Source organism: Nestor notabilis, unplaced genomic scaffold (assembly GCF_000696875.1).
Source record: "Nestor notabilis isolate BGI_N333 unplaced genomic scaffold, ASM69687v1 scaffold1322, whole genome shotgun sequence".
In the NCBI taxonomy this organism is placed as follows: domain Eukaryota; kingdom Metazoa; phylum Chordata; class Aves; order Psittaciformes; family Psittacidae; genus Nestor; species Nestor notabilis.
In genome coordinates, this window is record NW_009917659.1 from 22,577 (window position 1) to 35,763 (window position 13,187).

Genomic DNA, 13,187 nt, shown 5'->3' on the forward strand with positions numbered 1-13,187 from the left:
TAATAGTTCATTACAGAGTTTTAATGAAGACAAGCTGCTGTCTAATTTATGGAGTTTATCTTATGTTGAACGCTGAGACTATTTTGTCTGTCATAATAACTACTCTTTCAGCTAGTATTTTACTGGGAAATAATCCAAGAGATGAAACCACTCAGAACTCCTTGATTTACTGAAGAAATGTACCAGCACAAAGGTTTGTTTTAATTTCCACTGTTATGTGGGTTGTTGTGGGGTCTCCATTGTTACATCATGTTGCCTTGAGGAGCTGGACCTCACACAGTCTCCCTCCCCTCCTCTTTTCCCAGCCACAGAGATTTTAGGAATAAGGACATTTGAGAAGGTATTGTTATCTCTGACACCCATTTCACCTGGGTGATAATTGTTAAAATGAAACATTATCATCTGATGATTAAACATTCCACTAGTATCTAATTTCTACCAGCTCTCAGTACAGACAGGCATTAATGCAATAAAATCAAAGACAGGAAGAGTTATGCTGCATGTGAAAAGATATAAGAACCAGCTGAATAAATGAACCCCTCATGAAAAGCTTGTTCTTTTTATTCTAATTTACATTTGCAACTGCAGCTAAATGAAGTGTATAGGAGGATGAGTTTTGCAAGATAGGCAGAGTCAACATTCTTGCTCATGCACAAATGTAATAGGGCAAAGCTGTCTTGGTTTAGAGTAAATACTAGATTTCATGGAACTTCCCATGGCTGGAAGTTGCATTTCAATTGTACTCAATGGTTAAGGGAGTAAAGTATAAGAAGGCAGAGTGGAATAACAATAATAGTTTTTCTTTTATAACATTTGTAACAGGATACAGTGATGCAAAAAATCAAAATAATCTTGGATTGTTTTGTTGACTTCTGATCAGTTCCCTACATCTGCAGAGAAGTGGAGCAGCAAGACTGAAATCTAGATCCTTGGTATATAAGATCTAGTCGTAGACTCTCTGTTAACAACAAATTAACACTTTAGCTGTATGGATATGAGCTGAATGAAAACACTCAGTTCCTTGTGATTGTGAGTCAATCTGTCCATGCAGATTTATTTTACATTTTGTGTAATGAAGAGATTTGACATTCGTGTTAAATTCCTACTGACCATGCAGTCATCAACAAGATTAGAAGGAAAACTCAGTAATGGCACCCTGAGATGGCAGATTTTTGGGCACAGCCTCACCAGAAATGGATCCATGCAACGTTACCAACTGCCTGTTGTCAGTTGGAGGAACTGGAATCTTGGAGGACTTGCAGGACAAAATATGGTCTGCCTAATTTAAAACTTCCTTCTACATTAGTTGCATAAAGGACTTAAACAAGTACAAGTATCAGGAATTAAAAAAAGTACCAGTGCTCTCCATGATTTAGGTACCTAAATTCCAATTATAGGTGGGATATTGTAGTGTAAATACTGTTTTGGGGTTTGGCTGGTTTTTTGGGTTTTTTTAGTTTTAAGGTCTAATTCTTAAGCTATGTGAAGTGGGTGAGCTAAAATAAAGTTAAGATTTAGGCTTTATAAGTAGTGAGATTTTTGGAAGTTTCCTGTAAACAACCTCTGATTTGCAAGGAGGCTTTGAACTTGTCTATATAACTTCAATGTAACTATATTAATTAATTAAAATGCTTCCAGAACTTGTGAATTTAAGCATCAACCTAATTTAAGAAGTAAAATTTGCTCATTTTTAAATCTCAGTGCTTATGAGTTTCTCTGTGAGCTAGTTTCCAAGATAAAGTATTGCCAGAGCTGTCTATTCAGTGTTTACATTGTTGTTTTATTTTATTAAAGAGAATACACGAAGAAATTCAGTCTCCTCCTCCTTAACCTCCTCTTAAAAATGACAATAGTACAAAACCAGAACTGTTAAGAACTGTGAAAACCATCACTCACAATGGACACACAGCTATTCTGTTACATGCTCTGAAGTAGTACAGGTGAATAAATTACATTCACTATCTGATCCCACACATTACATGGCTTGAAAAAGTCCTGCCATTTTCACAGTGATAATCCTGAGCTCTCCGCACCACCATAGGAATTGTTTGTCTAGTAACAGCATTCTCAGGTAAGAAAGAAGTTCAGGACACTGGCAGAAACACTAAGAAAGGAAACAAAAACCCATTACCTGATAGTTTTGATCATGCTGAGCCCCATTTCAACACAGCAGTGTGCATGGTCCTGGCGAGGTTCTGGGAGCCCTGACACACAGTAGTAACAGTCCCCCAGGATCTTTATTCTGAGACAATGATGTTCCTACATGTAAATGTATCAAAGAGAAAGAAAAGATTTTCAGGTTTGGTTTTGTTTTTTTCTTATTTTTTTTCTTTTTCATAATTTTAAGGTTATTGTGCAAGTGGTTGAAAAAAGTACTGGAAAAGAAAATTGAAAATAAGAACTTGTTGCTTGGTGTTTCCTGCCTGTGGTTGGCACAATCTTGTTTTAGTTCCCTTTTAAAATAAAGTACCTTTACATTTTCAGTAAAAAAAGGTATACTGATTTTTGTGTTATGCTAATCAGAGATGTCCTTGCTGATGGTGAGAGAGGTTTCATCAATGTTAGGCTGGAAGCTAGGCCAAGGATTCAGAAACACCAGGTGAGATAATGAATAACTCATTTTAGACTATATTCCTCCAGGGTATCATTTCTGTGCCCTTTTTTACACTGGAAATAAATGAAAAATCTCTTTTCTCCTACTGATAACCCCTTCCCACCTAAAGCTTCCACTGTCAAGCTCAGGCATTCCCAACAGTTATAGGATCACATCAAGTATCCGTATGCCAAGGATGTCAGAGAAGCCGGCTTGCATTAGACTTGTATTGTAGAGAAATTGTGCTTATTTGGCATCCAGCCAGCCTAGAGGCAAATACTGAATTTCATTTCTTTAACACATATTAACAGTATCCTTATATGCTGGAACAACATACAACTGTGTGATTGGATTGTTATTTTGGAAGAGCTTTTTCTAATTAGAAGAAATACCACAGTTGCTAAAGTTTTGCAGCTCCCAGACAAATAAAACAAGTGGGACCAAGATTAGCTCTAAACTTGTCCAGTATGTTCTTCTGGATTGGCATTCACAGAAGACAATCAATGCACAGGAACAGAAGCCATAAAAATTTGAGGACAGAGCTGCAAGTGTCTAGGGACAGACAGCATTGCTGGTTGAGTCAGTGTTTTTATAACGGAGAATCACGGAAATAGTAAGTATTAGCACCCAAGTAGTAAAGGCTCCAATGATGGAACGTTAAAATGAAGACCAGTCATTGATGGGGAATAGGATAATGATTTGTAAAAGTGGTTCATTAGATGATAGCAAAATTTGGCCTATGGTATTCATTTCAGCTTTTCTTGTCTTTCTCTATGGCAACATGTGGTGGAGGCTGCACTAATCAAAGCAGCGGGGATACACTTAAAGCCACTAGGGAAGAGACAACTTGAAGGAGGGTAAAAGAGGAAATGTAAACACTGGCTGTGCCTCAGGAATTGAATACAGGCCAAATGAATGGGACTCCAGGTTCTTATTCAAGATTTTGCCTAGGATGAATGAAGCTTTGTAGTCAACCTCAGACAAGTCTTTCCAGATCCTAGAGTGGCACAGGGAACCTACACACTTGTATACAAACCTTTTGCAGAAGTCAGCTGAAGCTTTAAGCATGCCAGTGAAAATAAAATTTGCTCTGGGCATAGGGCCAAAGTAAGCTTGATTTACACTGAAATCTCCTTAAACCACCAGTAGGAGCTGACTGCATTTGAAGCTTTGGCTAGGTCTCCAGCTAATACCATTGCTGTCTCTCAGAGTGCAACGCCTACCTGCCCAAGATTCACAACGAAAATCAAGTCTGAAGTCAAGCCTCTAAAACATCAAAATTCATATGTAATTCTCATCTTTCCTTGTCCCCACACAAGTGAAAGTTGGGTATTTTTCATATGGTTGCAACTGAAATTATATACCTTAAAATCCACCAAAACATAATTTTTTTACAAATTTCCTCCTTGATTGAAAGAATTAAAGATTTTTTTCTACGTTTTCCACCTTTTTTTCCCTTTTGAGTGAAATGTAAATCAACAAGTAGTGAGGAATCAATGGCATAGATCAGTGTATGTCAAACTGTTAATGGGCTTCCTTAAGCTTCTCTCTGTGTTCCCTGGTTAGGAAAAATGCAAAGAGATGAGGATATTATAAAACACAGATTCTAAAGTTCTTCAGCTCTTCTAATAGTGCCATTTGACTGATTTATATTCTAATTGACATTTGCTTTTACATCAACAAAGTAAAAGGAGCATTTATAATGTCGCATCAGTTTGAGGTAAAGCAAAAGGCAGCACTTTAACTCCATTCAGACCCACTACAAATACATTACAACTGATAACCTTACAGTATAACAAAAAAAACAACCAAAACAAAAACGGGCAAAGGAAAGCAAGCAAAACATATCTCAATTAGTATCATATTTTAATATTATAATTGCATTTTTATGTGGAACATTTATCATGCAGTCTTGTACCTGTAGGACCTGCCTATCTGACGATGTAGGAATCCCCTATTAAATGAGCATCTAATTCAGCACAGTTAGAGAACATAATCTGCAACAGAGAAAAACCCTCAGCTGTTTGGCTCTTAATGACTCATTTAAACTGACTAAAGTGCTGATTCCATTAAAGACAGATGAGATGTCCATCACCTGGCTGCATGTCACGTGCTGAAAATCAGAACTAGGCAGACAACTTTGAAAAGATGTGTTTTTAATAAGAATAAGAAAGAAGAATCATAATGCATAACAAGACCTGCTAATGAGAGCTAGATGTATGCAAATGTGTGTGACACAGGAAATCCACTCATCTGCACATGAGTGTGTGCTTTTTCTTGTCATGATACATCACATCTACACTCATTTGTCAAAGCTCAGAAGTCTTCTACAGAGTGAGACATCCAAACAGAGATGACTAGATGTAGGTGTCCATGTATAAGCAGTCAAGGCTGCCATTACAATCAAAAGGGGAGCCAGGCGATGCAGTCAGTGAAGCCTAGGAGCTGATGCATCTCACAGTTAAAGCAGTTGTCTGGGCTTCAGTTCAGTTGTCTACATGTAAGCTTTCAGTGCATTGGTAAGACCCCTGGGTATGTGAGAAACCCACACAGGACTAACAGACATGACATAAGACTTATGTCCCTCTGGAGCAGATCAAGGACCAGGCAGGATGTCTCTGCTGGCACAAGAAACCACAAGGAGCACTTAAATGACTACTTGTCTTCCTTATTTTTCCTGTTAATCAAATCATTATGACTGTTGAACATGAACTGTGTTACAGTCTGAATATATTGCCCTTACTCTTTTTATTTTTCATTTATTATTCCCATCATACCTATTTCAAAAGTAAACTGTGGATTTTTTTATCATTGGAAATGTTTCAGCTAGAAGAAGATAATTCAGCAATGCCAGGAAGGACAGAGGTCTAATGGTTTCTGCCGTTGGCAGAAGAAGACTGTGTGGTCCCCAGAGATTCCCTCTGATAACTCTGTAGTTTAATCACATCTAGAGTTTAGACTAGATGCTTTGTCAGGCTTATTGTATTAGACATTAAGGTTAGATTCATGGCTAATGTGGGTAGCCATGCTGTAGTTGTAAATAGGAGACTGTGTTTTGCAAGGGTCTATCTGCTTTTCAGTGGTATAAAATGATAATAATAGCATTCAAGGTTTTCCTCACACTCTAGAACACAAGCTCACTTCCTAAAACCATCTTACTGCAACAGTATCTGAGAGTTGCAAGTTGATATTAAATGAAAATTAGTGAAAACCGTAAACATGTATAAAGAAACTGTAAAATGAGCAAGTTATTTAAATATGAAAATGGCCATACAGGAACTTTGGTGCAGCAGATATTACACTGCAGTTTTAAAACCTTACACTGCCATGAGGCTATTATGATCTTCACTTTATTTTATTCTATTCCTCTTCTCCTTCCCATAAGTAATTTCCAGAAGTTATCCTCCGCCATGTAAATGACAGTGGATATTATGCAGAATTCACATCAGTATCCATCAGCCTCACAGCCCTCCCCATACTCGCTCATTAATGCCATTTACTGAAGTTATCAATTATTTCTCAGCATGTCACAAATATGGGCTTTTTTCTCCCTTATTTGCAGCTTCTCGTTTGCTACAAGTAAAAGATCAAGGGGCTGATTCTGCCAAGATCAATTGAAAACAGTAGAAATTTTGCTTGGAGATATTGAACAGACTCAGACACTCAGCCATCAATAATAATAATTCCAGAATAATTTAGTGGCAATTGATAAGAAATCTTTTTCAAATCACTTTAATCCAAAGCAAAAGAAAATATGCAGATTTTTCATAAATAATTACATCATATGTGTGAATGATTTATGCCTAAGCTTATTAAATACAACCCTAGTGACTGGGAGGGAAGCAAAGCAGATTGGAATAAGGTGGAGCTGAAGAAATGAGTTCCTGAAATATCAAGTTATTGAAAGACACAGTCAGAAACTTCATTAATATTTTTTGTTTCTTTGGGCTAAATTTCTGATGAGGGGAAAAATGTGAAAAGTGATTGTGTTCTGTAAGTTACCCAGTTTTCTAATTCTCCCTGTGGTGAGTTAATCACTTCCACCTACATTTGAAAGGAATCCCAAAGACTTGCAAACAGCCCATAGAAAAGCCCACAGTTACAATTTTTGTAATTTCAAGCTCAAAATTTAGAACATTGTGAATGAGAAATTACTGAGACTGAACTGCACAAAACAAAGAGATCCTGCATGTAAATACCCATTAAAAGGTGGCCAGAGTGGGAGGAGGCAGGGATTTGGCCTTTGTGTACAATAGGTCAGTTCCTGAAACATTTGCCAAAGGTATAAGAAACCTAGATAAAAAACCTAGATAAAAGGCCTTTCTCTGCAGGAATGGGGTCTAGGCCAAAGCTCTTAATCAGCAGGCAGTTTTGGGGTGGGATGGAGAGACAGGCCCATTCAAATTCCTCCTACTGCAGCTCTGTTGTTTTGGAAAACAGAGCTGGGACCTTGATAGAGCCAGACTAAGGAAGTTCTCGAGTCCAGTGATGCAGCCAGAAATGAGGACCTGGTTTGGGTCATGGTTGCAAGGACTGTTTCTAGTTTTTATACACACACAGGGAAAATATGGCAATCTTTCCTCCTCTGACTGGATCAGGGAACACTTAAATATAGTTCTATGTTAACTTCTTTTTACGTAGTTTAACAGATCATGTAAGAAATGCTTTATTGTTTTTAGAATAGCCTATAGAGGTGTGTTTTAGACTTCTTCAGGCTAACAGAAGATATCGGTAGAAGGAACTGAGGCACTGTGTAAGTTTTCTAATGTATTACATCAACACTTCTGTGCCTTGCCATACTATGGAAGAAAAAAACCTGTGGCTGTTGTCTGGTAAGCATCAATACTCTCCAGCTAGTGTTAATTAGTAGATTATGCTGTGAGTGGTTTTGGGCACGGAAATACGCGAAAGAATGAATCAAGGTGTATTTTTCCTGCCAAAGCAGAGGCAAGTCTGCATGGATATTCTGCCCCTTAGGAACTTCTAAGGACTGCAGACACATAAAGGGTGAGGTGACCATTTTCAAGAATATATTTGTGAAGTCTAAATTTCATTCAAAACCCAATTTAGTTAACAAAGCGGAAGGACTTTTTTTAAGTTTGGATTTCTGTAACTCTTAGTTCCTAAATCACCAAGAAATTTCAAACCAGAACTTTTATTTAATCTCTGATTTTCATCTGACATTTTTCAGAAAATGCCTGTAGAATATCACTTCTAAAAGTGGGATTTTATTTGACTGTTCAGGTCTTTTGATGATTTACTGGGTCCTTTAGCATCTGAAATACTATATCATTAATAAAAACATTACTAATGTTGATTATTCACTAATACTAGACAATTAGTTATTGTCACTTGTGAGGAGGGAATTAAGCACTGCAAAAAGAACATTCTTTCCCTCTCATTACTGTAAATGCATACAATGTCCTTATAATGAACTAGATGTCACTAATAACCCAGTTAAATCTGCTACTTAATATAGTACACCAAACAAATATGAATGAAGAAGTTCACACCTTTATTTACTGGCATACATGTTTAAACATACAGTGTTTTTAGGGAGTCTCCAAAGTCCTATGGGTTATGTGCTTGAAGTTAATTTCACAAAAGAACTAAGCACTGCCAGCTCAGAGGTTAAATGTGTCCAGGAACAGTAAAACAGTGCAGCAGGAGTGTCTTTACTGAGGAAACAAAAAGGAGCCTGTAATGTCCTCCCCTCTTCCCTCTTTGATACCAGCTGGTACAGGTATTGTACTAGAGCTGTAGTATGATACATTCTTGTGTAGCTTGCTAGCTAGGCTGGTTTGCATCCCTGCAAATGCTAGTCATAAATAATACACTGCTGGAGGAATTCCTGGCAGGTTGCCTGCAACCTCCCAAGAGAGAATTTAACCAAGGTTACAGAGAAAGATCACTTCTATTAGAAAAAGAAATTAATCATCAGTTGTTTAATAAGCAAAAGAACCTGTGATCTATATCACATAAATAACTCTTCTGCACACACCAGGCTAATGACATAAAGAGAAAAAAGCCTTATATCAAAGTGAAATTTGCATTCAGTATCTACAGGTCCTCTGAGTAGTAAGCACTATTATCCTTGTTTCTTGTATGAAAGCTGCTGAGACTGTAAAGAGATGAATTGTCTTACAGGCCAGTCATTTTATTCTTACGTGAAACCCATGGATTTTAATATTTCAGGAGAAGGAGGAGGGCCACAAGGATGATAAGAGGGCTGGAGCACCTCCCATATGAAGACAGGCTGAGAAAGTTGGGGCTGTTCAGCCTGGAAAAGAGAAGGCTGCGTAGAGACCTCAGAGCAGCCTTCCAGTATCTGAAGGGGGCCGATAAGGATGCTGGGGAGGGACTCTTCATTAGGGACTCTAGTGGTAGGACAAGGGGTAATGGCTTTAAACTTAAACAGGGGAGCTTTAGGTTAGATATAAGGAAGAATTTCTTCACAGTGAGGGTGGTGAGGCACTGGAATAGGTTGCCCAAGGAAGTTGTGAATGCTCCAACCCTGGAGGTGTTCAAGGCCAGGCTGGACAGAGCCTTGGGCGACATAGTTGTGTGTGTGGTGTCCCTGCTCATGGCAGGGGAGTTGGAACTAGATCATCTTAAGGTACTTTCTAACCCTAACTATTCTATGATTCTATGATGATTCTATGATTCTATATTCCTGTTTCAACATCAATGCTTCAAATTAAGGATGGGTCCTAACTTAAGTCTAAAATTGTCTGTGTGTTTGTCTTTATGTATGTGTTTAAACTAAAATGCTGTGGCTTGATTTTATCTTCAGGTCTCAGCAATGTCAGACAACATCTCAGTTGCTGTTGCAACAAAGCTTACAGATGTCTGCTCCTCTATTTAGGGTTTTACTCTTCCCTGTTAATATCTGAAACTGAATCTACACACAGTGTAGATACATTTAGAAATATGACAATTTAAATCAAAATATTGGCTGACATCTAGCACTGCAAAGAAGGCAGAGGAAAAACAAATGTCAAATATAACTATTCTTTCATCAAAGCAGGACCTTTTTTTAGGCTTAAATATCTCACTGAATGTCATCTTATTTCCCTTCTCTCCTCAAAATTTCTGCCTAAGGAAAATATTAATATTAATTAAGTTTCTGTTTAGGCCTTTCCGTAGATGGATACATACAGGGAAATAATTTCTTCAGTTCTATTTTATGTCAAATTGTTTTTCTTCCTTTCTGTTACTTTCCTCTTTAATAACTAAAACTTTCACAAATACCATAGTGTGTTTAGAAGAGAGAAATAGCTGTACATAATATCACATTTCTTATAAGAAATATTAAAAATTTGAATTCTAACTTTTATTCAAAGTATTCTGTAATAGTGATATAGACACTATGGATTTTTTTTCTTGTTAATTATGTACATCAACATATGCTGTAATACTTTATAACTGACTGAAGATTAAAAATAAATCTCAGAACTCTCATTACTTCTACATTGCACAACCATGTAGAACAAGCAACTAAGATAAATTACATTCTTTAGTAAGCTGTGAAATAGTGTCTTCTTAATAATTATATGATTTACAGATCATAGAGCAGACCAAATAATCCTTTATATGGGATTATAAAATACTATTTTTATTTAGAAGTAAATAAAGGGTTTATAAGGATTTTCCTTAAAATCTAAAGAAACTGCCTCAAGCATTCTGCAAGTGACCTCTTTGCTTTGTTAATTTTTTGAGTAACAGTGTCTACACTACAAGCCTTGGGGTACCTTACTGCTTGCTTACAACTACCTGAAAGGTGGATAGAGCAAGGAGGTGGCTGGTCTTTTCTCCCAAATAACGAACAATAAGATAAAAAGAAATGGCCTCAAGCTGCACCAGGGGAGGTGCACCAGGGCAGTGCTGGAATCACCCTCTCTGGAAGTGTTCAAAAACTGTGTAGATGAGGCCCTCAGTGACATGATTTCATGGTGGACTTGGCGGTCCTGGGGTAATGGTTGGACTTGATGATCTTAAAGGTCTTTTCCAACCTGGTTGGTTCTATGATTCTATGATTCTAACTCTGGTCAAGCTGAATTAGGACCAGTTATGTGATAGACCAGAAGTCTAGATGTAAATGTGTAATCCTCCTGAGTAGAAGATCCTTCTAGGGAGGTCTTGAAAGGACCACTTTCCAAAAGGCCTCTCAAGGATTTACAGACAAGTATGAAACCATTCTAATAACATTTGTAGAAGGCATAGGACTGGTAGAATGATCAAATTCCATGCAGGTATCATCGTCACAACAAGACAGCAAGACCATAAACCCCCAAAATAATACATTTCATTCCATTAGTGTCACCACTGTGTGTTCAGAAATGTGATCTTTGGACAGTGATAAAGGAAAGAGAGAATAGGAGGAATGATGATGATGTGCCTCCACCACACTAGTGGAGGTTAGTTAGTTACTAGCACTATTTTCAGTGCTAGTACCTATGCCTTAAATTGAATGAGGCCCAGAAAACTAGTCCAAAAATTATTTGAAGGAATAAATCTTACAGAGAAAAAGCCTCACAATGAACTTGGTCTGGGTTTTGGGTTTTTTTTGTTATCAGAAAGAAACCTGAAAAGTGGCTTTATCAAAGCATACAAATGTATTCCCAGAGCAAATCAGTGGTTACAACATGGTTCTTATTTCTAGGAAAAATAGGTTATAGGAAGAATAAATGGATGTAATTCAAAGTCAGGAAAAAAAAAGTGAACGAGAAACAAGCTATACTAAATTAACAGTGAGAGTATTAAGGCACTGGAATAAACTCTCAAGATACACAAGTATTTCTCCATCTGCTAGGACCTTCGGATGAACACTGGCCATTTTTCCAAAAGATGAACTTTTGCCAGGTGTGAAAGCTTAGAAAAATATCAGTTTTGTAGGTTGATACGTCCATGTAAGTCAGAAGTCCTCAAAATCTGCGTCATGGACCAGTCAGTGTCCACTTCCAAAATTTTCCAAAGGGAAAGGCTAAGTCTAGTACAAGATTTAGGCCCTTATATTTTTGTCAGTTGTCCCCTCCGTACGAGTCCAGAACTCTGAGTGAGGAATCTTATTTTCCTAGAAAGTGTAAGAGGGAGAATTAATCTCTCTGGGTTGGACAGAAGTATCCAAACCATGTAGAGCTTCAGTTCTTCTCTAGCCCTGTTGGGCATCATTATTGTCAGGACATTAGGCAAGTTATATCCATGTCTCAGAAACCACAACCAAAATGTCTTCTGTTTAAATAAGTTGTAATTAGTCATGGTTAGATCGCTCTAATCTTTGTAGCCAGATTGTTCAGTTCCTGCAGTGATTCTTCCCCATGTCTTTTGCTTTCTGGAGGACTGATCTTGACAACTGGATTAGTCTAGTTAATGATGTGTAGAAGAAGAAAGGAAATTCAGATTAAGAAAGAAAATGCCTGAAGGAGCCCAAAGTCTTGCATTTAGTAACTGGGACATTCACTTGAGAGGTGACTGTCCTGATGATGAAATTTTTCAGACAGAGAAGTTCTTTCATCTCAAACTCTACAAATTTCTGGGTAAGAAATTCTTGGCTGTGTTAGTCAAACTGGCATATATATTACTTTTTCTTTAAAATAGTCACCTACATATTTGAGATCCTATGTGGGCAGATTCAGTGTTATCTATGAAGATTTATGAGTTTAGGACTCATAATAGACTCATAGGACTGCACTAGAAAGCTTTCTAGGAGTTTTTAAGTAGGAGATGTATGACAAACCACAGAGAAGGGGGAAATCTTTGGGCATTTAAAGCAGCAAAATTTTCAGTTCCTATAAAATATTAAAACTAAGCAGGGAAGTGTCTTCAGGGCTAAGTGACAAGCAAGGGAGGATTTTCTGGATTGATTAGAAAATATGGTTAATGATCATGAAAAAGGAATCTGTTCTACCAAGAATGCTAGGCAAATCTGAAATGTAAGCAAGGCAATAACTCATACTGTGTGCATATTCTTCCTAAAATACTTCTGTGACATACATCTATTTAATATGGTTTAAAATATGTTTCTTCAGTTGTGGCTGCTATTTTTGTCATTTCATACGGAAGCAGACATTACTCCTATAAGCTTTCTAAAAGACAAGACTGAGGTAAGTTCTTTCATCCAGCTTGGTTTTTATTGCATACCAGAGCTGATGAGCATTCTTTGTTTGCATAACAAGTATTGTAGATTGCGTTTACCAATTTGCCAGTGTCTGGGCAATGGGTTATGGCATCACTCTGTACATGAGAAAACACATTGACATTTGAGATAAAAATAGTTGACTCAAAAGACCTTTGAATAATTATAGAAGTCTTGCTTTTCTTGACTTTAATTTGCAAGCTAAGAGATAACACCAAGGGTCTTAGTGATGCCTGTGTAATACATGCACAAATACCCCATACCCCAGAAACAGAAGTGTATAAAAATCAGTGAGGGATGTAGATGTGTACATGACAGCAAGTCACTTTAGGCTTTCTTTATTAAATAAAGGATATGATCAATTATATTCAGAATGTAATTCCTGTTTACCTATAGCAGGTGTCTACATTTGGCTGGATAAATAATAAGGTAAACTGCATTAAACGTACTTCATTCCCT

At 37.3% G+C, this 13,187-nt stretch overlaps 1 protein-coding gene across 1 annotated transcript in view; it reads right to left on the minus strand.

The window, feature by feature from the left end:
* The window catches only part of LOC104401674 (adenylate cyclase type 8-like), a gene marked incomplete at both ends in the record, with an annotated part of 59,746 nt that overhangs the window by 21,330 nt on the left and 25,229 nt on the right, over positions 1–13,187 (minus strand). Inside the window, one exon of the mRNA XM_010009338.1 lies at positions 2,132–2,259. Coding sequence (XP_010007640.1) covers positions 2,132–2,259 — 128 coding nt within the window. The remainder of the gene's footprint in view (positions 1–2,131; positions 2,260–13,187) is intronic.